The sequence below is a fragment of the Panthera uncia genome, chromosome A2, assembly GCF_023721935.1.
Source record: "Panthera uncia isolate 11264 chromosome A2, Puncia_PCG_1.0, whole genome shotgun sequence".
Taxonomy (NCBI): domain Eukaryota; kingdom Metazoa; phylum Chordata; class Mammalia; order Carnivora; family Felidae; genus Panthera; species Panthera uncia.
Genome location: NC_064816.1, coordinates 91,494,493 through 91,519,775, shown reverse-complemented (window position 1 = coordinate 91,519,775; position 25,283 = coordinate 91,494,493). Strand labels below are relative to the sequence as shown.

The following is a 25,283-nucleotide window of genomic DNA, read 5'->3' as shown; positions in this document are numbered from 1 at the left end:
ACACATATACACACACACACATATAATTTATAATATTTAAAAATTTTTAATGTTTCTTTATTTTTGAGTGCGTGCAGGGGAGGGGCAGAGAAAGAGGGAGACACAGAATCCGAAGCAGGCTCCAGGCTCTGAGCTGTCAGCAGAACCCGACGTGGGGCTTGAACCCACAAACTGTGATATCATGACCTGAGCCACCCAGGCACCCTTATATTTAATATTTATTTCTATGTACAAAGGAGAAAACTAAAACTGCATTATAAAAAATTTTATTTTTTAAGAAACACCTCTGAGACAACAGTATCCAATGCTAAATGAACCCAAATGCAAAAGTTATTAATGGACAGATATGGATTAAAAGTAAAATGGATCTTGGGGTACCTGGCTAGCACAGCTGGAGGAGCACAAGACTCTAGATCTCAGGGTTGAGATTTCGAGCCCCACATGGGGGATAGTGGTTACTTAAAATAAATAATTTTTTTGTTTAAAAAGTAGAATGGTTCTATTATGGTGTTCAGAACAAATCACTTCACTTCTAAGAACATAAAATTACCAAGACACTGTTTTGGGTCTTTTACTGATAATATGAAGTCATACTATATTTTCAGAACAATTAATCAGAAGGTAAACTGCATGAGGGTAAGGACTTTTGTTCTCCTCACAGCTATATATTCAAAGTCTAGAAGAGTACTCAAAAAATACACGTTGAGTGAAAAAAAAGATAATTTATCTTTTACAAAAAGTCAACACTAAACAATCATTTTAAGCACTGATCCACAGAACCAGACAATTAAGATGACATAATAGGCATATCTAATCCTACTATATAAAAAAGTTCCATAGTCTTAGAAATAAAATTAGCAATTAAATGAATTAAAACACAAAATCATCCCTCTTTCCATCTCTTCCTCCATCAGGCAAAAAAACAAGACAAGACAAAATTCTCAAAAATAATGCCCACAATAGCTTTTTAGCAAGAGTTCTGTTTCATAAAAATGTATAAAGAACTTATATAACTCAACACCAAAAAAAAATCTGACTAAAAATGAACAGAGGATATGAAGAGACATTTCTCCAAAGAAGACATATACATGGCTAACAGATGCATGAAAATATACTCAACGTCACTAATAATCAGGAAAATGCAAATCAAACAACAATAAGATACCACTTTACTCCTGTCAGAATGGCTAGAATCAAAAACACAAGAAACAACAAGTGTTGGCAAGGATGTGGAGAAAATGAAAACCTTTGTGCACTGCTGCTGAGAATGCATATTGATGCAGCCACTGTGGAAAACAGAATGGAGGTACCTCAAAAAATTAAAAATAGAATTACCATATGATCCAGTACTCCCACTACTGGATACTTACCTAAAGGAAATAAAAACAGTAATTTGAAAAGACATATACACCCCTATGTTTATTGCAGAATTATTTACAATAGCCAAGATACGGAAGCAACCTAAGAGTCCACTGATAGACAAATGGATAAGAAAGATGTGGCACATATATACAATGGAATATTACACAGCCATAAAAAATGAGGTTGTGCCTTTGAGACAATGTGGATGGACCTCCTGGGCACTATATTAAGTGAAATAAGTAAGATTGAGAAAGACAAATACCATAAAATTTCACTCATGTGGAATTAAAAAAAAAAAACAAAACAGGGGCACCTGGAGGCTCAGCTGGTTAAGCATCCAACTCTTTATTTTAGGTTCTTTATTTCATGAGTTCAAGCCCCACATTGGGCCCTGCACTTACAGCGCAGAGCCTGCTTGGGTTTGTCTCACTCTTCCTCTCTCTTCCCCTCCCCCTGCGCACACTCTCTCTCTCAAAATAAACAAACATTTAAAAAATAATAAGAAAACAAACAGAAAAGAGACAGATTGTTAAATACAGAGAAGAAATTGTAGAGGGGAGGTGGCTAGGGAGACAGGTGACTGAGAGTACACTTATCCTGATGAGCGCAGAGAAATATATAAAATTGCTGAATTGTTATATCGTACACCTGACACTAATATAATACTGTATGTTAATTATACTTTGAGTTTTAAAAATAAATAAAACCCACAACTGTTTTTCAGCAAGAGTTCTGTTTCACAAAAATGTGAGAGAGGGAATAAGATCATACCATAAATCTAATTTCTTATAGCTATTTAAGCTATTTTTATTTTAAATCTGTAAAGTGGCAAGCTAGCAGATAAGCAAAAATCAGAAACTCTACTCAATTAGCTAATCATCTGATATTGAAATGATACACTTTAAATTACTGGGAAAACATTTATTCTAAAACATGCTGAAACTTCAGACTACAGCCATCTGTGTTTGTCATTTGGAAGCCAATTATAAAAATGTTAACATATGTAGGCACAGAAATAGTTGCAAGATTTACTGGAAAGATATTATGTCCACATACACTTGTCTTTCAAAACGAATTCAGGTCTCAAGCAAGTATCTTACTTTAATTAGAACATGAATAAATGAGTAAACAAAAATGACTGATAATTTATTCCTTAAGTTCAATATTTATAAGTAATCATTCTCAATAAAACAAGAAACTTAAAAAATGTGGTATAAAAACATGTCAAGTTTTTATAATGGCAGTTCAAAAAAACTACTAATTGTAATATTTGTTTATTGAGTATTCATTGAGTGTTTATCATGTGCTAGGCACAGTGCTAGACATGAATCAAAATACATAGTCCTACTAGTATGATCTTTTAGTCAAGGCCAGCCCATTACTTCACTGAGTTGTAAGAAACAAAAGTTTGTGTAAAATTTCATGAACAAAAGTACTCCTATATATACATCTTTAAAGAGATGGTACAGGAGCCTCTCATATCCTGATTTCCTCAAAGAAGGCTTTCTGTAAGAGGTGTGGTTGTGGAATTTTATATCTGTGAACGAAATTACTCAGCGTATGACAGGTATTAAGTAGTTCATTTATTTAAAAAATATTTATTGACTGCCTATCATGTATCCACCACTGTGCTAAAGGCGGAGCAGGTAGTAATGAATCAAATAGATACAAACAGTACTGCTATGAATTCTAATCGAGGTAGGAAGAATATATATAAACACAGAAATATATCATTTCAAGAGATAAAAAGCACTCTGAAAAAAAGTACAGGTACTAAAGAAAGCCTACGATGGAAAGACCTAATATGGTCGTGGATGTAGGGAGAGGTCAGGGAATATCAACTAGAAAAAAAGAATGTGGAAGCTGAGATTTAAAGACAAATAGGCATTACTTGCCTAAGATCATAATCAGTTAAGTGGCAAAAGAGAACAAGAACACCTGACTCCAAATCCAGTAGTTTTTCCATGATGCCAATTTATATTCCACGCATTCTGAGTTCCTTTTCCTCCCTCGTTTGTCATTATACTTTAAATCCCAGAATGCCAGGCCTGGGTGGCGCAGTCGGTTAAGCGTCCGACTTCAGCCAGGTCACGATCTCGCGGTCCGTGAGTTTGAGCCCCGCGTCGGGCTCTGGGCTGATGGCTCGGAGCCTGGAGCCTGTTTCCGATTCTGTGTCTCCCTCTCTCTCTGCCCCTCCCCCGTTCATGCTCTGTCTCTCTCTGTCCCAAAAATAAATAAAAAACGTTGAAAGAAAATTAAAAAAAAAAAAAAAAAATCCCAGAATGCCAAATTTAAAGGCATGAATATACGAAATCACCAAACCAACAAACACTTTTTTGACAAGACTGGGAGAAAAACACACCCAAAACAACACACACACACACCCAAAAAGAACATTATAAAATATTTTTTGAATGTTATCTAGTCTCTCCAGTTTCCAAAAACAGCTGTAAGTTGAGCCATTTTCTATTTTTGCTGTAGAAAATTTAAGAAATCCTAATTAATTCTAATTACGGTGACTATTGGTACTTGTCAGTGCTGCCTTTAAACCTTTTTAATATTCCTTAATGAATGTTGCACAAGAATGCTGTACAAACTATTACAACAAAACTCCAGGGGCCTAACTATGGAAACAAAAAGAAGATTACAACAGTTGACCCAAAGACAATTTGTATGTAGGGCAACTGAAAAGCAAAGAAGACAAAAGCAACATTTTAAGGATGCTCTGAAGCATATTTTCCAAATAACAGTGCCAAATAGCCCCCAACATATCAGATATGGAAAAGACCTCAGAAATTTATATTTAAGTCCCTAGTCTTATTCATATACTATAATCTCATTCAATGTAGATTTTTTTATTAGTTTTGGAACACCATGTCTGAGAAGAAAACAGATTCTGCAGTCTAAGGAATCACCTTAATTTTGCACATTTTAACACATTTCATTGTATGGCACACAGTAGACACAAACATTTGTTGAATGAAAGTCATGTTTCAGGGGTGCCTGGGTGGCTCAGTCGGTTAAACATCCGACTCTTGGTTTTGGCTCAGGTCATGATCTCACAGTTTCGTGAGTTCGAGCCTCACAGAGGGCTCTGTGCTGACGGTGTGGAGCCTGCTTGGGATTCATATTCATTCTCTCTCTCTCTCTCTCTCTCTCTCTCTCTCTCTTTCTCTCTCTCCGACCCTCCCCAGCTCACGCTGTCTCGGTCTCTCTCAAAAACAAATACACTTTAAAATGCATTTCCCTAATGACCAAAAAAAAAAGTTTCATAAAAGTATATGGATTACATACAATAGAGTACTGGACCACTGTATCTAAAGAGGTTCTAATAAGCTAGCTTTGTGACGCTGGACAAGCCACTTGACCTCAGCAGAACTCAGTACCTTCAACTGCACAATGAAGAGGTAGATTAGAAGGATCTTTTAAGGTTTCTTCTAGTTTTAAGGGCTCTACTGAAGAATTTTTTCAATTGTTCCCTATCATTTTTCCTCTTCCTACTCTCAATTATAAAGGAGGAAAAACTAAAATTTTACATTATAAAAGCTTAAAAAAACACTGAAAAAACAATACAATAGACAGTAACTATTACTAAATGATCCCAAATGAAAAAAGAGGATATATACGGAATAAAAAGTAGAATGACCTTAGTGTTTAGAACAAATCTCTTCTAAGTACATAAAATTATCAAAATACTGTTTTAGGCTCATGTTACTGATTATGCGGTCAACTTATTTCTGAACAGGTAACTAGATGATAAGCTCCAGGAAGGCAGGGATTTTTAATCAAAATCAAAGCCCACATAATACTGTAAGTCTAGAAGAGTGCCTTCACATAGGTTCTTTTTGTTTGTTTAGCTTATTTTTTGAGAGAGAGAGAGAGAGAGCAAGAAAACGTGCAAGTGAGCAGGAGGGGCAGAGAGAGGGTGAGAGAGAGAATCCCAAACAGGCACTGCACTATCAGCACAGAGCCCAAAGCAGGGTTTGAATTCATGAACTGTGAAATCATGACCTGAGCTGAAACCAAGAGTCGGCTGCTTAACCGACTGAGCCACCCAGATGCCCCTGCACATAGGTGCTCAATAAGTATTTGTTGAACAAAAAAGAATGATTAAAAAAGAGGCACCACTGGGCACCTGGGTGGCTCAGTCAGTAAGGCGTCCGACTCTTGATTTCTGCTCAGGTCGATCTCATGGTTTATGAGTTTAAGCCCCACACTGGGCTCTGTGCTGACAGTGTGGAGCCTGCCTGGGACTCTCTCTCCCCCTACCCCCTCTCTCTGCCCCTCTCTAGCTCATGCATGCTCTCTCTCAAAATAAATAAATAAACTTAAAAAAAAAAAGAGGTACACTAAGCAACAATTTTAGGCATTATTCCTCTGAACTTCAGAATATCTGCACAGTTCCCTTAAAAAAAAAAAGATGGAGTTGGGGTACCTGGGTGGCTCAGTCTGTTGAGCATCTGACTTTGGCTCAGGTCATAGTTTCACAGTACGCTGAGTTCGAGCCCTGTGTTGAGCCCGCTTTGGATGCTCTGTCTCCCTCTCTCTCTGCCCCTCCCCCACTTGCACTCATTCTCTCACACATTAAAAAAAAAAAAAAAATTAAATAAACAGATGGGGTGCCCAACTGGCTCAGTCAGAAGAGCATGCAACTCTTGATCACGGGGTCATGAGTTTGAGCTGAACACTGGGTGCAGAGATTATTTAAAATAAATAAAATTATTAAAAAAAGACTATATATCTGGTCCATGGTTACATTATTGCATAATCATACACTGTAAATTATGTAACTGTCAAAATGTTTTCAAAAAATTTTTAATGTGAGAAAATGCTCTCAAGATAAAGTCAGGGGAAAAGAAGCCAGAATTGCATAAAGAGTATGATACAAGTTAAGTTTAAAAATATACAAAGAAACCAAGAATCAACAAACTAAGAGTGATTACTTGTGGGTTCAGACTATGGGTGATTGTTTTCTTCTTTGAAAGATCTTTGTCTCCCTCCCCCACAGATCTGTAAAGAATATTCACTAACCGAATTAATACCACCTTTTTTTTTTTTTTTTTAGGGTTTATTTATTTATTTTGAGAGAGACAGCTTGCTCAAGCAGGGGAAGGGCAGAGGGAGAGGGAGAGAGAGAGTCCCAAGCAGGCTCCACACTGTCAGCACAGAGTCTGATGCGGGGCTCAAACTCACCTGAACCGAAACCAAGAGTTCCATGCTTAACAGACAGAGCCACCCAGGCACCCCTAATATCACTTGTTTTTAAAAGGATATAATACAACTATACACCTACCACAAATCTCATCCCAAAAAAGCAGAAAGAAGGCAGAGCTCCAGGAATAAGCTGTCCTGGGACCTAGCCGCTTTCATCAGCCTCTCCAGACACTGTTACCACACCTCCTCATAAGCACGACTGACAACACTGACGGGTCATTACACCTTCACTGTTCACTCACCATCTACCTCTGCTTCTTCTCACTATCACCTCAGTTATTAACAATGAACAGTGAGAGAATGGCACTTTGCCCTGATCTTATCTAGTCTCTCTCTATTATGAAGTTTAATCTCTTTTAAAAATAAATGAAAGCAGTATACAGTTTTTACAAAGGAGAATTCTTAAATCAAGGTATACCTGTAATATACTATTTCTCTCAGCAACATAAACACATGCCAATTTATCACTTGAGGTTTCATTTATAAGCCACAGGTTAGAGGCTACTATTCTGATACATGTATCTTCTTTTTGCAGGAATTATCAATTTGATAATAAAAGAAGAACTAATCTAGTCAACTTAATAATAGAAGAACTGCTACATCTGGTTGGTTCATGGCCCATCCCATCAGGTATCCAGTGTTCATCAACAGCTCTGAAGGACATCTGTCAGAGATCATTTCTGTGATGTAATGAGATATGTAATAAACACAAATATTACAAATATTGCTTTTGGTTTCAGTTCCTCTTCCTGCCACATTCCCCAACACAGTCACTACTCCCCAAGTACTGACAGATCTTGGGATCACAATCTCTGCACACATCAGGGCCCTTGGCACGTGCTGGGCATCAGAAGATGGACAAAAGTTAACACAGCAGCAACAGTAGTTAAAAAAACAAACTGGGAACAACCCAAATGCTCACTGATACTAAGGCAAATTCCTATAATAGAATATCATATGTAGGAAAGAACACTCTGTGTTAACACTGAACATAAAGCAAATCACTAAAGACTGCTTGCAACGTGATACCATTAATTTAAAAAACAGAATGAATAAATCGTTTATGTATACATAAGTGACTGAGAAAAGCAAGGCAACAATAAAATTCAGAATTGTGGTTACCTGAGGTGGGACGGGGGTGAGATTAGATTATACGAGGGGGAAGAGTTTCAAATGTATTTGAATGTACATATTTCTTAAGCTGGGTGATGTGTAAGTATAAAAGTAGTTTTTTAAATAATTTATCTTACCTATACATTTTATACTTATTTTTTTGTAGGTGAAACATAATTAATTTAGGTATTTTTAAAGTATGCAGAATTTCCTTCTGAGGAAATTAGCCAGTGCTCATAGCTCCTACCATCTGTGACACTCCTGCCTCTCCTCACACTCTAGTTTGAGGAGAAAAGAGGGAGGTCTATTCTATTCTTCTGGAATTAGGGAACAAGGAGGTAAGAAAGATGTCCAGAAAGGTAACAGAGGGAAGATGCATCTTACATGAAGGATTCTAAAATCAGTGTATGATATGATAATCATATTAATCTATAAATATCCCTGAAATTAACCATAAAGTACAATTTACATGATAAACCTACTAGTAATATTGCAGACTGAAATATTTTTCTCTGTATCCAACACAGCCAGTTCTCCTACGTCCTCAGTTGCACACCAAGGAAAGTAACTGACTTATGAGAGAGGACATGATGTATAATCACTCAGTGTTGCAGATCACACAAAGTGGCGATGCTTCTGGAACTGAAACTTTACTGCATATTGAGGATCTTTAAAAAATAGTGAGTCCTGGCTCCCAGCCTAGATATTCTAATTTGGGGATGGAATGTGACCTAGGATTCAAAACTGTTTGAAGTTTCCCAGGTGCTTCTGTTGTGCAGCAAAGTTTGGGAACCACTAGGCTAGATACTTATTCTATAAAGAAATATGCTTACACTCCTTAATTTTCTCTCCCCTTCTTTTTTTTTAAAAGTGTATACAGTGAAAAACAACCTCATTAAATAGAAAGATTTGATGACTCATCCTATAATTTTTGGTCACGTGTAAACTAGTGTACAGGCAAAGGAAGCTGACTTGCAAAAGGAGTATCAGATACCGTGAAAGATAAGAGATGATGTAGAGAACAGCACTGGTTCCAAATGCCTTTTCAGTTTCCCATGAAGCCCAACTATACTTCATTTACCTTCCTTTGAAATCTACCTTTAAAATAACCCTCTACTTTCTCTCCTTCACTTACATAACACCTCAGGTTTTTGAGAATAAAAAAGCCCTACTAGAATTAGGGCATTTACATTTAGCTATGTTAATCAAGTCAATATTTTATATTTTTAAAAAAAATGGTTTTACTGCTCCATCTGTATCACAATAACAGAACTGCCACCTGGTGGCAACATACCTAACTGACTAGGGGATATAGTTTTTGGAAAGGAATAATCTCTTCAGAGCTTAAACATACTACCTATACATTCTTTTAACAGTTTTTGCTACTTTTAGGATAAAACCACACTACTTTAAATAACACGTATGGTGTCTCATTAGCTGGTCCCCGCCTATGTCTTGAATCTAATTTTCTGCTATATAGCTTGACCCTCCATGCTCCAGCATGAAGAGGATGATGATAGCTAAAATACTTCTCAAACACTTTTCATAATTTGACAATACTCTAAGTGCTTTATATATATTAGCTGAAGCCCAAGGCTGGTACTATTCTTTATTCTCACTTTCCAGATGGGAGCAGGGGCATAGAGAAGTTAGGTAACTTGCCTAAATTCACAAAGCTAAAAAATGGCAGAGCCATAATTTGATCCCAGATGGTCTGGTCTAGTCCAAGCTCATAACGACTACAATTATACTGCTTTTCACAGTAAATATATTGAAAAGTTAGTTAGCATATACCACCTGATTCCCATTCATTTCCCAATCTGAATTCTACATTTCCCTTTCTGACCAATTGCTGCTAAAGTTAAAGGTCACTTTTCAAGTCTCCATTACACTTGATTGCTTATTTTTGACTAGTTACTCCTCCTTACTTAAAACTCTGTCTTCTCCATTTCACAGACATCATCAACTCCTAGCTTTGTGAACAGTTCGTGTCTCAGTGTCCTGTGCAGATACTTCTTCACTTGCCTTTTAAACATGGGTGCTTCCACAGGATTCAACTCAGTCTGCATTAGTCTTCTTCCTGAGTGAACCCCTCATTCCCAGAGTGCCAGCGAGTATCTTCAAACCAAATATTTATCTCTAGCATGGGCTTCTGTCTTGAAGCTGCAGACACATTCAATTTTACACTGGACCATTCCTCTAGGATGCCCAATAGGCACCTCCAACTCAACATATCCAAAACAAAACTTACCTTCATCTTACTCAAATAGCTCTTTCCCTCCAAACATGCCCACATTTCCTATCTCTTTATTTCTTTTTGTAATGTTTATTCATTTTTGAGAGAGCGTGAGTGGGGGAGGGGCAGAGAGAGGGGAAGACACAGAATCTGAAGCAGGCTCCAGGCTGTGAACTGTCAGCACAGAGCTCCTTGCGGGACTCAAACTCACAGACAGCAAGATCATGACCTGAGCTCAAGTCAGAGGCTTACCCGACTGAGCCACTCAGGTGCCCCTCTCAGACACCCATTTCACTCAAACTCTCCTATTCTCTCTGCCCTCATGACCTAATCACTTCCCAAAGGCCCCGCCTCCTAATACTACCAACAAGGGGGTAAGGATCTCAACATATGAATTTGGGGAGGTACACAAACATTCAGATGATAGGATCTTCCTTATCCTTCACAACAAACAATTACCAGGACACCTGGGTGGCTCAGTCGGTTAAGTACCCATCTACTGATTTCAGCTCAGGTCATGATCTCACAGGTTTGTGAGATCAAGCCCACATCAGGCTCTGTGCTGATTGCACAGAACCTGCTTGGGATTCTCTCTCCTTCTCTCTGCTGCTCCTCCTGCTCCTCTCCCCCTGGTGCATGGCTGGCTGGCGCGCGCGCGCGCGCACTCTCTCTCTCTCTCTCTCTCAAAATAAATAAACTAACTTAAAAACAAAAAAAAGACTTAAAAGCACATGTAAGGTTGAAGTTAAGGACAAAATTTCTTGGGTCAGACAGACTGGGTTTCAATCCTTGCTCTGCCACTATGACTTTGTGCAAATGACTTAACCTCTTGAGTTTTCCCACCCGTAAAATAGGAATAGCAACATTATCCACAGCTCTTAGAACAGCTGTAAGTATTAAATGAGGTAATAAATATAAAATCCTTAGCATAATGTCTACTAGCATGAGATAGTGCTCAATAATTAGTAGCTATTATTATTACTGAATTTATATTCTTTCTTCCACTGTCAACCTTCCCATTGTCCAAGTGAGAGATAATGAAGAACAGAAGTGGGGATAACACAAGAAATATTTAGAAGGTAAAACCAGCAGAATATGGTGACTATTTGGATCTGAAAGGTAAAGGAGAGTGCCAGGGAAGTGAGGTAAAGTGGGCCTGGTTTTACTGGGTACTGATTGAATGGTATTAGAATGGGAAGAAAAAGGCTAAGTATGAGACAGATTTTGAATAAAAAATAAAAAACAATAAACAGGATTGGGTTATGAGTTTGCAGGACATAGGAAAATAATCCCAGAATACTTCAGACGATCTTAGTTTTCAACTGATGCTTTCTGAATAGGTATAAACTACTAGGCCTCATAAATATGATGGCACATGAGATACAAAAGAACTCTAGAGCATCGAAAAAGTTTAAATTCTGGGGTGCCTGGGTGGCTCAGTTGGTTGGGCCTCCAACTCTTGATTTCAGCTGAGGTCATGATCTCACAGTTCATGGGACCAAGCCCCCAAGTCAGGCTCTGTGCTGACTGCATGGAGCCTGCTAGGATTCTCTCTCCCTTTCTCTCTACTCCTCCCCTGGTTGCGTACGCTCTCTCTCAAAAATAAATAAACTTAAAAAAATTTTTTTTTAAGTTTAAATTCAAATCCTAAAGGAAAAAAATACTTTATATAGACTCTTCTGTCCTAAGATTAAAATCCTGAGGCCTATTAAAATGACTTATACTGGATTTTTATCCTTCGAATTTTAAAATTATATATTCTTCTTGGGGCGACTGGGTGGCTCAGTCGGTTAAGCGCTGGACTCTTGGTTTCAGCTCAGGTCATGATCTCCCAGTTTCACACGTTCACCCCACCTCTGACAGTGCAGAGTCTGCTTGAGATTCTCTCTCTGCCCCTCCCCCACTCACATTGTCTCAGTTTCTTTCAAAAAATAAACTTAAAAAAAAAGTTTAATACATGCTCTTCTCAACTAAAAAAACCCACATACATATATATATATATATATATATATATCCTGAATTATTCTCTTCTTTTCAAACTTTATAAGTGCTATTGGTTGAAGTGGAAAAGTGAGCTCTTATTAAAGGGAAGTCACTGAGTAAAAAGGCTTAGAGAAATATTTTCATTACAAAAGGAATTTATGCAAATTAAAATTTAAATATTAATTGGGAAAATGTAAAATCTTTTACCTACAAATATTTCCAGTATTCTTAAGTTGTCTATGAATAGAAAATAGTTTCCATAATTTTTAGCCAAAACCCATTATTTCATATGTAAACTTCCAGCAGATATTGCAGTTTTTACACATTTTCTAATACCTTGTCCTTTAGAGTATGTACTCATTTATTTGACTTACGAAATCAACATACATATGCACAGTCAACAGACCATAAATGGTGTGTTAATTAAATGGGACCACTGCCCTAAGTCCATCGCAATCCCCTGCATCTCCTTCACATACTTTCATATGTTAAATTTGATTCTTGATAAATATGGACAACAAATATTTGTACTTATGATTGGTCCCTAACTATATCTTCTTCCCTGGGAAAACAATAAGGCAATATCAACTTGAATAAAAGTGAGACTCCTGAGGAATACATATAGCTTAATCTCAAACACCACAATAAATGATTCTTAGTGAACAAGGAATTTTGTAGTGTGTTCACTATCCAAAAAAGGGGGGGAAAAGAGAAGGAAAATGATTCTAGATTTTATACCCTGTTTTTCAGAGAACTGTAAATCAGAGAACATATTCAATCAATACAATTTACAAATTCAAATTTTTACAGATTAGGATTTTAAATACTAAAGTTTAGTGTAGTTTTTACTAGTCGAAATAGTAACTTTGGGGCTTTAAGAAATGATCTCTTCAAAGGGGGAAAAAAGAAAAACATTCAGACCACATAAAAGTCTAAGTGAACAGTATATACTACAATAACAATCATAACCCTGATGTCAACTTAAAACAAACATTATACTGTTCATGAACAAAAAGGATAAAGGAATTTCTCATGGTACAAAATAATCTATAGACTTAAATAAATAACCTAAGCAAAAAACAAATAAATAACATATAAAAACTTCTGGAACAATGAATAGAGTCAAATCCATGTGCAAATCAACCTAAACTCTATGCAGCATACAAGATCACATTAAGTACCCTAAGTATATCTTGATGACTACTACCACAAAAACACTAATAGTAAAAGGGAAATATATTAGTGAAATACTGGTACAGATCAAGTGTGTTCACATATGAAAATGACAGACCCTTTTGTTACTAAACAAGATTGGGTTATTTTGTTCCCACAGTAAAAATGGATTGGATTTTTTACGATCAAGCCAAAAACCCAACAGGTGCCCCTTGGACCAATTGCATGCACTTGTAAAACAGCTGGCTGGGGAATGGAATGACTCACTGGCCCACACAGAAATCAAACTTTAGCATCACGCTCTAATCAACTCACCAAGAACCTATTATTCAAAGCAAGCAACAGTTTAATTGCTTTAAAACTTTTTTAAGTTTAAATTTTTTAAGGGCTTAAAAAAAAAAAGCAAGATGGGGACACCAAGGTTTCCAGTTGATTAAGCATCCAACTTTGGCTCAGGTCATGATCTCAAGGTTCAAGGGTTCAAGCCCCACATCGGGCTCCAAGCTGACAGTGTGGAGCCTGCTTGGGATTCTCCCTCTTTCTCTCTCTGTCCCTCCCCTACTCATACTTTCTCTCTCAAAATAAACAAACAAGCAAAAGATGGAAGATGATCCTACTGAAATGTATGTCTCTCTCTGCCCCTCTACTGTCTGCCCAAGCACATGTATTCTCATTCTCTGTATGCAGAAAAAAATGCATACAAATATAATATTATATAACAATTGGCAACAACTTAATTAAAAGATAAGCAAAGCTTTAGAACAGACATTTCTCCAAAGAAGATAGACAAATGGCCAAAAAGTACATGAAAAGATGCTCAACATCCTCAATCACTAGGAAGAAAATCACAAATCAAAACAAATGAGATACCACCTCCCACCACTAGAATGGCTATAATTAGAGAACAGGGAGGCCTGGCTGGCTTAGTTGGTTAGGTGTCTGACTCTCGATTTCAGCTCATTTCAGGTAATGATATCACAGTTCCAGAGATTGAGCCTCACATCAGGCTCTGTGCTGACAGGGGGGAGCCTGCGTGGGATTCTCTTTCTCTGCCTCTCCCCCACCCATGTTCTCTCTCCCTCAGAATAAACATTTAAAAAAACAAAACAGAAAACAAACGTTGGTGAGTATATGGAGAAATTAGAACCCTCATACACTGCTGGCGGATATGTAAAATGGTACAGCTGACTTGGAAAACCACTTTGGCAATTCCTTAAAAAAACACAGAATTAATTTATGATCCAGTAATTCCATTCCTAGGTATATACTCAAGAGAAATGAAAACAGGTACTCAAATGCTTATATATGAATGCTCATCACAGTGCTATTCGTAATAGCCAAATGGTGGCAACAACTCAAATGCCCATCAATGGATGAATAAACAACATGTAGTAAATGCTACATAAAATGGAATATTCAGCCATAAAAGGGAACTGAGATACTGATGCATACTACGACACAGATGAACCTTGAAAATATTATACCAAGTGAAAAAAGCCAGACGGTAAGGGTCAAACATTATAGGAGTGCATTTATATGAAATATCTGGAATAGGTACACACAGAAACAGAAAGCAGATTGGTAGTTGCTGAGGACTGGTAAAAGGAGGGAATGAGAGTTTCAGCTTAATGGGTACAAGGTTTTATTCTGGAATGATAAAAATGTTTTGGAACTACATGGAATTGGTGGTTACAAACTGTGTACTTACTAAATACCACTGAATTGTTTTAGGATGGTTAATTTTTGTTATGTGAATTTCATCTCAATTTTAAAAAATCACAGCTTCTTTGTATCTAGCATGAGAACTCAAAAAGTTCTCAATCACTATCTCACTTATTCTTCACAACACCTGTTGAGATTCATGTCCTGCAACAGGATTACTCTCAAAGATCATAAAGTACACAATTTGTGATAATTTAAATAATGCTTGCTAAGTAAAAGTCCATAGTCGCAACTGTAGGCGTTCAAAAATGTCAGCTGAACAAATAAGCAAATAAATGTCTCTAAAGTCCTAGTGCCTTTTCTAGTATGCCAAGTAGCAGTATTATAAATTCTCACACATATAGACCCCAGATGCAAAACAGCCTCTATAAATAAACTTTTTAAAATTCTGAAGCTTTTCCAAATTAAAGTTTTAAAAGAGATGCTAACCAATGAAATGGCTAATTTCAATTTTAGTGGTGTCTTAAAGAAATATAATGTTCCTTATCATATAACGTTTAATAATTTACCATGAGAACTTTTTCTAGTTCCATACTAGAAATTTGTTTACATTTCAGTAATCAGTAGGCCTATAAGAGCTATTTTGCAGACATCGTTTAGCTCTTCCTACAACCTTTATGCATTAAAAGTTTTTGTTTAGTAAAAATAATTTCTGTCCAATCTTGTCTATTGGGCAAGTGGTATTCTAATCACTTGGATATATCCTATCTTTTTCACTTCCTCTCTTCCATGTTCTCATTCAGCTTTCAGTTTCACTGACACGAGGGACCTGCTTGTTAAATCTCTCTTCGTTGGATCTTTCATCTGATCTGATTCCTGACATTTCTTGGATTTGCCTTAGAAACCTTTCTTCAATATACGTTTTAAGAAGCTTATTCTACTCATTCTTTTCTCCGTATTATCCCTCTTAAGGCTCATAACCTAAAAATGATATTTTGTTTTTCAACAAAGCCTGAAGGTCATGAATTAGTTTTTAAGTCACAATGAACAACTGTTACAGTAAATGATGATTCGAGAGAAAGAAAGAAAGAAAGAAAGAAAGAAAAAAAGAAAATTTTAAAGAAACAAGGATGAAGAGCAACTTTCTTAGTAGTGGAGCAGTGTATCTGAAATATGCAGAGAACAATTTTACACCATAAGTAACTTTGTCTATCAGAGTGGAAGTAGTAACTGAAAAGTCTAGCTGTCAATAACCTAATATACAGCTTGCACAGAGCACTGTCCTTTTTTGCATACAATTGGCACTACTCTTCAAAATGCTCATTAAACAAAAATCACATAATTACTACTGAGTGCAAGAGGCAAAAATTTTAATAATTATTCACCAAATGAGGGTGCCTGGGTGGCTTAGTCGATTAAGGGTCAGACTTTGACTCAGGTCATGATCTCATGGTTCGTGAGTTCAAGCCCTGCGTCAGGCTCCATGCTGACAGCTCAGAGCCTGGAGCCTGCTTCAGATTCTGTGTCTCCCTCTCCCGCTTGCACTGCCCCTCTCCCGCTTGCACTGTCTCTCTCTCTCTCAAAAATAAACATTAAAAAAAAAGCAATAATAATTATTCACCAAATAATGCCAATTACATACAATGCTGAATAGCAAAACTTTGGTTTTACTGTATTCTGCTACATGATAGAATGTCAAGTATACCCAATGTGAATTTACAGGAGTAATAACATTAATAATATTAAATACACAACTATCCTCTAATTTTGTTCACTAACATTACAATACTTTCTTTATATAACAGTGTAAATAATTTCACTTGGAAAAAAAATGAAGTCACTTAAAGTAGTTTAACACAAGGACAGCCTATGTAGTGCCATCCCTGTTAGCAGCCGGTAAACAGGGTTGGTCCAGCTGTGAAAATATTTACTTAATAATGCAGTAATGTCTCACATCTCCATGGGTCCGGCTTCTTGCTACATTAATACCGAGGAAGTAGCTGAGGACCCAAGAGCAACCAAAAAAACCAACAGGTAGTAGAAAAACTGAACTGTCATAAAGCCCACTAACTGGGCTCCATTGATTTTGATTTTTATAAACCATTCTATCACACTCACTTACTGGGTTGTCTAGTCACAGCAAATCTAAACTAGCAAATTAGGGGAAGAAGCAGATCAGATGGAGCAAGGCAAGATGACTGTGACCACGGCAATGAGAATAGACAGCAAGGAAAAAAGAACTACAAAACAGAAAGGGAGTCTGTGCAAGTCTACTATAGGCTCCCAAATATGTAATACAAGCAACAAGAACTAAGGTTGCAGGACTACACCAAACTGAGGGTCCTTTGGAAACCTAGTTTATTCTGTGCATTTTTTTATTCTCTGTAATAACCATACTACAATATAACAAGTTCTTCCTTATACTGTATTTGATAAGCTTTTACTGTATTTAAAAATGGCATTTAAACATGTTTTACTAATCCTAAAATAAATATATTGTGGACAATTTGGAAAATACTAAGTGTAAAGAAAACAAAATTGCCAATAACCCACCACACAAGAGAGAACCATCATTTATATCTCTGCATTTTTTTCAAGTGTCTTCACATATACATATGTACATACATCTTTTATGGTAACATTTTTATTAACCTGGCATTATTTGTGGACATTTTCCCAACTCAAAGTCTTCGTAGTATTATTTTAATGGCTACATATACCAGAATTTATTCTACCATTGCAGATTTTGGTTATTATAAAATATTTTATAAAGCATACTATACTGCACTCAAGTCATAAAAATAATCATTTATAAAGTCTAGATACAAAAAGGAAATTTTTCAATGACTAGCTTACCAAACACTAAGAAAAAAATGCAGAAATTGTGATTCATAAAACTACTGTATTATCAAATACAATATTTAAGTCCAATGAATAAACAAGCCATTTAGAAAACCAAGTTTCTAAATAAGTTTTGGGAATAATCATTTTAAGTGATTTCTGAGGCCAGCTATAACAATTTCCAATTAAGGGAATTCTGGATTACTGTTATTAAATTATAACTTGCTAGTAAAGTAGTACTATGAACGACTCATGGTTATTCTGCTCATTCATTCATTAGGCAAATATTTATTGAGAACCTACTATGTAGTAGGCACCATGCCTGGCTGCATTAATATCAAGAACCTTCTTTTGTAAAGTAGTCTTAGACAAGGTAGCAACATTTATCGCACTTTTACAAATGAAAAAATTCATCCAAAATCCTACTGTTCTTCTCTTTCATTGTTCTTACTCAATGTCTGTCTCTCCCACTAAACTGTGAGCAACTTGAGAACAGAGACTGTCACCACCTCTAAATTTCCAACTCTTGGTATAAAACAGGAGTTCAATGTAGGTTTGCTAAATGACTTTACAATACAAAGTCTTTAAGTCCTAATCTAAAAGCACACAAGTTTCTACAAATAAAATAATGTATACACGCTAGTTTTGATGATGCTGTTTTCAATCTATTTTCCATATTCTATCAGTCTTCATAATCTTAATGGCTGTATAATATTCCACCAAACTTACATGATATGGCTGAAAAAACAATTTATTCGAATATTCTTTATGAATGTTGTTTCCAGTGTTTCTACATTATACAGCTAACGTTCCAACAAACATATCCTGCCTTATAAATCTGACAGATTTCTGACTAGAAAAATTGGGCTCAACTCTAGAGGCAATAATCTTCTACAATAAAAGGGATTATTAAAAGAAAAAGATTTTTAACCTACACGCAGAGTTTTGAAGGACAAAACACACATACAAATAAACCAGAATTTTTTGGGGTGGGGCCACATCAATTTAAATAAATCCATTATTATACGCATGACCCAAAGTAAACAATGTTTTGTAAGACTGCTTTATATATATCTTTAGGAAAGATGCTTCTGGGGGCAGGGAATCCAAATTCTGAAGTAACAAACAAAATGTCTAATTAGAATATCTATGCTTTCAAAGGAGGCACACATTTTACCTCCACCTTCTTGGATTCAGAGCTTGCTCAGACCCTCAGGTTGCAGAAATGTAAGCAACTCTGGGCTTCTGAAGATGTCATGATTCCCCCTTCCCTCCATTTACAGACTTTAAAATAATAATTTACCTGGTAACATAAAAGCACTTAAGCTTTGATCTTAGAAGAAACTTATGGGAAAGCCAAATGTATTTCAGAAATATGAAGCTGGTTTATATGCATATTCATTTAAAAAACTTGTGTTGAGCATCTACTATGGCATCCCTCCATGGTATGACCCTTCAATGATTACTGAAATCATAGATCCCCTTTCTTTTATTTTTAGGTTGGAAAGGAGAGGAAGACAGAAAAAAGTTAATATTATAATTTAATTGTGGTCCAAGTATGATTGCTGACAATTATTTCTAATAAGACAGAATATAAACTATAAAAGGTAACGTCGTCATAAGGAGGAAGGGGGCCTTTGAAGCCAGCTAGAAGATATACTCGAATATGTAATTTTTAAAAGAAATATGCTATTTTATTTATATCTTGACTATATTAAATTTTTCACGAAGCCCAGTAAATAGTACCTGTGCATAGTCTTGTATTGTTTGTTTTACGTTTTTTTCTTTCACAAAGACATAAAATAGGGATTCCTAGAGACATAGATAACAATTCAATTATTTAAAGAAGGAATTCTATAGGTGTTGCTTATAATATGGAACCTTTCGTCTCCCGCAGTTCCATTCACAGACTGCATTAACATTCCACACAATACAAAAGCGCATGCCATGACAAAGACCTCCAAACACAAATATACAAAGCTACGCTTCTAAAAACACCCCTAAGCGAACTTCACAGCTGGCACTTGTGGCACACTCAAGCCACTGCTAAGGCAGCTGTCACAGGCCAATCACATATCCAAGAGTGCCAGCGTGCCACCAAAGAAAGCTAAGCTGATGATCAGCGTACAAATCCCCCACCAAATAAAGAAAAGCTCTAAATCCCCACCCTGAAAAGCACAATGCCTGCACTACCCAGGGAACTCCCTAAAACTGAAAGGCTGGAGATTTAGAAGCAATAAATACCAGCTTATAGCAATACAGTAAAGGAGGGGACTTAATTTGGGCATTCACAAGAAAGGAGACACACTACCCAATCATCACGGAAGTATCCTCTGCTAGGTAGTAATACCAGGCTTTTTTAATTGGAAAAAGGAAAGAAGAAGGCAAGGGGAAAATTCAGATCCTGCGGCACCTCCCTCCCGGGCAGCGAACCGGGACTGCGATCTCCGCTTCCCAGGCCCTCTCCCACCCCCTTTCCAGCCACCGCCTCCCACCACGGGCCCAGCAGCCTCCGGCTCTCTTACCTTAGCTTTGCCGGCTTCCAGTTTCTTCTGTCTCTCTTCGTCCTCCATGGCCTCTGCAGACAAGGCTGGGGGAACACAGGGAAGGTCGGGGGTAAAAAGGAAAGGTCGATTCCGACAGAGGTGGGACCGCAAGCTCCGCGGTCCCAGGGAGTAGGGCCGGGCCTGGCGCTCCCTCCGCCCAAAGTGGAACCAGTCTACGAGCTCACTGGCTGACCGTGCTCAGCCGCACGGGCAACGCCGTCACCGTCGCCGCCATCTTCGTCTCCACGTAAACACACGGCGAGGCGGGAGGCGGGAGGCGGGAGGCAGGGGGAAATAGAGGAGGGAAGACGTCGGTCCGCGCAGCCGCCGGGAGCCCGGCCGCGCCGGGCAGGTGCGCCCGCGGCACCGCCCCACGTGCCGCCCCGCCCCCGCCAGATTGGCGAGCCAAGGCCCGGACCGCCCTTGCCAGAACCCTTGCTCGGACTCCGGCTCCCACAGACAAAAACCACCGCAGGGGTGAGCGCCCTTCCCCGGGGACAAACGCTCCCCTGGTGGCTGCCGGGCTAAGGAGCTGGGAGAGAGGGGGTGTGCCTGGGTCTGGCGGGATCTCCACCCACTGTGCAAGGGACTCAGTGGTCGCTTTTTTAAAACATGGAGATTTTTCAAGTTATAAAAATAATATATGCCTAACGGTGAAGTTGGTGACCGTTGAAAAGCTCCAAAGGAAAAGACTGGGGTAGGGGGAGAAGAAAAGACCCACCGGACGTTATTTTTTCAACCTAGAGCGAGTCCTCCAGTCGAAGAACTGGGAGATCGGCCAGCAGCTCTCATTACTTCGTTAGCTGAAAGCGCCTCGCTCTTCCCCACACCGGCCTGCCCAATCTCCGGTTTATCCTTCAAGGCCCACCTCACACGCCGCCCCAAATAGATTTTATGATCTCTTTGTTCCCTCCACCACATTTAGAAGTATCCAACCATAGCTTATTCTCCTTCCACTCCTCTTTGGATCTCCCTCTTAGCAATGATGTCCTGAAAGGAACCTCGGCTTTGGAACCTGGGTTGGGAACAAAAGCCAGTATACACTTTCTAGCTTGAATGACCTTGAACAAGTTACTGATTCTCCCTCGGCTTACCTGGAAGTTTTGGAAGGGTTGTTAATATATGTGAGTCAATATCTGTGACTGCCTGTCTTACCCTCAAAGGCATTTCTGAGGTGAGCTACACATGTTAATGTCTCAGGTTGACAACTCAGGCTGATCATGTTTCTCCTTTGTTTTGAGCTAGGGTGGACTCAAATACTAGCAGGCGTGAACTAAAATAAGCTATGAGTTCAACCACAGAAGTGGTGCTAGTGAAAATAGGATTAAAAGTGGAAAGATTAAAGTTTTAAAGTCTACCACAACCTGAAGACTAGTTTTAAATAGCTCTAATTTAGAAATTCTTACATTTAAAAAAGACTTTGTATTCTCAAACTCCACAATGCATACATATATGTGCCAGTTGTAACACCTAAGTGTATACTAACCTGTTGCCTTAACCTGAATTGGGCAATGGATGAGATTAGATATTTTATCATAAGAATAAAAGAACTGAGCCAATAAGAGAAGTAATTTAGTCACCAATCAAAGCTAAGAGTCAACCTGGGACTAGAACCAGGTGTTATAATCGTGCAGTGATTTCATTACTGCCTGGATTGAAGGATTACGTTTGTAGATCCTGATTGCCTAGAAGGTGGAAGCCCTAGGTTATCTGACAAGATATTTGCTTGTTAATAGATACTGCTCTCTCAGTGACTACGGAAGTCAGCTGTTTGCTCCAGTATGTGCTAAATATGTTCAAGAACCTTCTAAAGCAACAAGATTAGTTCAACGTTTCCCTTCACTAACACCAGCCAATCATACACATCTGTTTTATATGTAATAGGTGTTCAATAAATGTTGAAAGGTAATTATGTGTTGACTTCTGTTAGAAGGGCATGTGGCACTAGTGCTCTGATGCCTCCTGATGGCACCTATTCACATCATTCATTCATCCATTCCCTGAGAAGGTATTTGGGCAAAGATTTGAAAGAGATGAGCCATGGGGATAAGTGAGGATATAGTAAGTCTAAAGGCCCTGAAGCTAGAGCATGGCTGTCATATTAAAGAAAAAGCAGGAAATAAGGGTGGCTAGAGTAGAGTGATCCAAGAGAACAGTAGGAGATGATGTCAGAGAAGTAACAGGAGGCCAGATCCTATAGAGTTCTGAAGGTCATTAGAAGGACTTTGGCTTTTACTCTTAGTGAGACAGAGAGCCATTGGAGAATGCTGAGATGAGTGACATGATCTGGCACATGTTGTTAAAGTACATATGGCTGTTATAAGGATGGCCTATGGGGGATCAGTTTGAATGCTATTGCAGTAATCCAGACAAGAGATAATGGGAGTTTGGACAGTCGTAGTGATGGTAAATAAGAATCTGGATATATCTTGAACATGCAACTAATAGTGCCATAGGAGTTGTATGTTGAATGTGAAGTTTGAGACAGAGAGGAATCAAGGCTGACTCCAATGTTTTTGGCCTGATCAAACGATGGAATTGCCAGTAAGTGAGATGGGGAAAAGCAAATTTGGAGGAGACCAAGAGTTCAGTTTTGGACATAAGTTATAGACACATATTAGGTATCCAAGAATTGATGTCACAAAGACATCAATTGGGTCTCTGAGTCTGGAGTTCAGGAGACAGGTCTTCTATGCAGATACAAGATTGTATGATATTAAACTGTTATTATAACCTGGTCAAAAATTATTCAGACAAAACTTTCATCTATATTTTTCTGCTAAACCAAATATAGTATCTATGCTGCTGTTTCACCATTTTGTCAATCTTCACAACTTTGCTTCTTCCCTAATTAGAAGACATTACCAGCTACCAATGCCACTAAACATTTCTCACCATCATTTGCCCTTCACATTGCCTAAAACAAAGCTCAAGATCTTCCCTCCAATAGCAACGTTTCCAACTTCTCTATTTCAGTTAATGACCTTCTTCCAGTTTCCTCGAATTAAAATTTTGGAGACATCTTGTATTAGTCTCTACCTCATCCATCATATCTATCAGGAGCATGCCCTGTTTTGCCTTCTTTCCCAGATTTTAATTCCTTCTCAACTTTTCCTTTCCCACTGTCAACATGGTAGATTAGACCCTCATTATCTCACACTTTGAAAACTTTGGAAGATTCTAAACTGGTATATCGGCTTCATTCCTCCCCATTACGTACTAATCCCCATAACTGTCAGATTACCCTTCTAAGATACAACTTTCACTACATTATAAGATGACTCCCTGGGGCACCTGGGTAGCTCAGTCGGCTGAGCATCTGACTTCAACTCAGTTCATGATCTCACAGTTCCTGGGTTCGAGCCCTGTGTCAGGCTCTGTGCTGGCAGCTCAGAGCCTGGAGCCTGCTTCGGATTCTATGTCTCCCTCTCTCTCTGCCCATCCCCTGCTTGCGCTCTGTCTCTCTCTCTCAAAAATAAATAAACATTAAAAAATTTTTTTTAAAAAGATGACTCCCTATTGCATGTAAGATGAACTTCAAACTCCTAAATCCATCATTCAGAGCCTTCCATAACTTGTCCCAGTTTTACTATGCCTCGTAACTCCAACTCCCCTCTTTCACCAACTCCCCATTCTAGTCGGACAGGTACTCATGGGGCTCCCCATGCATTGATTGCTGAATCACATTTCCTGCAATGCCAGAAATCCATACACAATGTCACAGGCTTCGTCAGACAAATATTTACAGGACATACAATTTAGTTTATTTTGCAGAAGTGACTAGGGCCCTTTGTAATTAAGGTTAAACTGAAAAAAAAGGAGACATTAAATGCTAAAACCAAAAATGGTTATTTTTACTTATTAATAGAAATGAAGTATATATAATAAAGAATATAGGAAGAAGAATAGTGATTTATCTTCCACATTTTGTAGAATAAGAAACAAAGGCCTAAGAGATTAAATAACTTGCCCAAATTCCATGGTTAGGTAGGAAAAGTCCTACCACGTCCTAGTCCCAGATCCCTGATCTAAGTGTTATTCCATTTTGCTAAACCGCTTCTCCAAACAAAATCAGTACGCACTTACAGAATGTACTAAGTAAAACTTAAGACATTTTTGCTTAATATTTTAAGTTTCAAAAGATTATTCATGACTTATGAAATTAGTACTTGTTTAAAGTGGCTTAATAAACCCATGATGAGAAACCTAAGGTGTTACTATCATCAAAATGGAATTATAAACCAGTAATCCAAGACACTGCAATTGATTACTGAATAGACTATATTGTATTTTCAGATCTTCAAGGATTTTATTGAATAGACTATATTGTATTTTCAGATCTTCAAGGATTTTATTAAAATTTTTTTTAACATTTATTTATTTTTGAGACAGAGAGAGACAGAGCATGAACGAGGGAGGGGCAGAGAGAGAAGGAGACACAGAATCGGAAGCAGGCTCCAGGCTCTGAGCCATCAGCCCAGAGCCTGACGCGGGGCTCGAACTCACGGACCGCGAGATCGTGACCTGAGCCGAAGTCGGACGCTTAACTGACTGAGCCACCCAGGCGCCCCAGATCTTCAAGGATTTTAATACTGCCAAGCAAAAAATATAAACTATATGAGTTTCCAAAAGAGTTGTATCAAAGTCCATGTAGTTTTTAGAGTCAAGATACATTTAGTTTAGATATGAAAGGAAATTTTAAACAATTAGTATTTCAGTGTCTCTTCTGTTTCAGCCGTGTCTGTGAAATGCTGAATACCCACTATACTTATGATGTCCTCCTTAAGCAAACTGCTCTGAGTTGCTATGACTTGTGTTAGATTTGAGTGAAACCAGCCTATTCATCCTGGGTACAAATGTTTGAACCTCTGTAAAGACTGGACACAAAGGAGGCTGAACTCCTGTGTTGGTGTGGCATTAAAATTTTAACCAATTTTGGCACTCCATTTTGAATGGTTGTATATGGGCTTACTCACATTCTCTCCCTCTGTAAAGTAAAAATGCGTTATGAACTAAGAGAATATAGGCATGATTCCAATTTTCCATGAGACCTGTCATGCCATACTTTCCAGTCTGGGAAGTTCCTGGAGTAACTGACTCAGGAATATTGTCCTGGGCTACCTTATATCTCAGTAAACCCTTAGTAAACTAAA

General features: G+C 38.0%; 1 protein-coding gene across 4 annotated transcripts in view; it reads right to left on the bottom strand.

Moving 5' to 3' along the window:
* The window catches only part of AKAP9 (A-kinase anchoring protein 9), a 152,205-nt gene extending 131,812 nt beyond the window's left edge, over positions 1-20,393 (bottom strand). For all 4 annotated transcript variants that reach the window (XM_049641431.1, XM_049641433.1, XM_049641435.1 and 1 more), the window contains exon 1: positions 20,110-20,393. In XM_049641431.1, coding sequence (XP_049497388.1) covers positions 20,110-20,157 — 48 coding nt within the window. In that variant the 5' untranslated portion in view covers positions 20,158-20,393. The remainder of the gene's footprint in view (positions 1-20,109) is intronic.
* Positions 20,394-25,283: the final 4,890 nt, after the last annotated feature.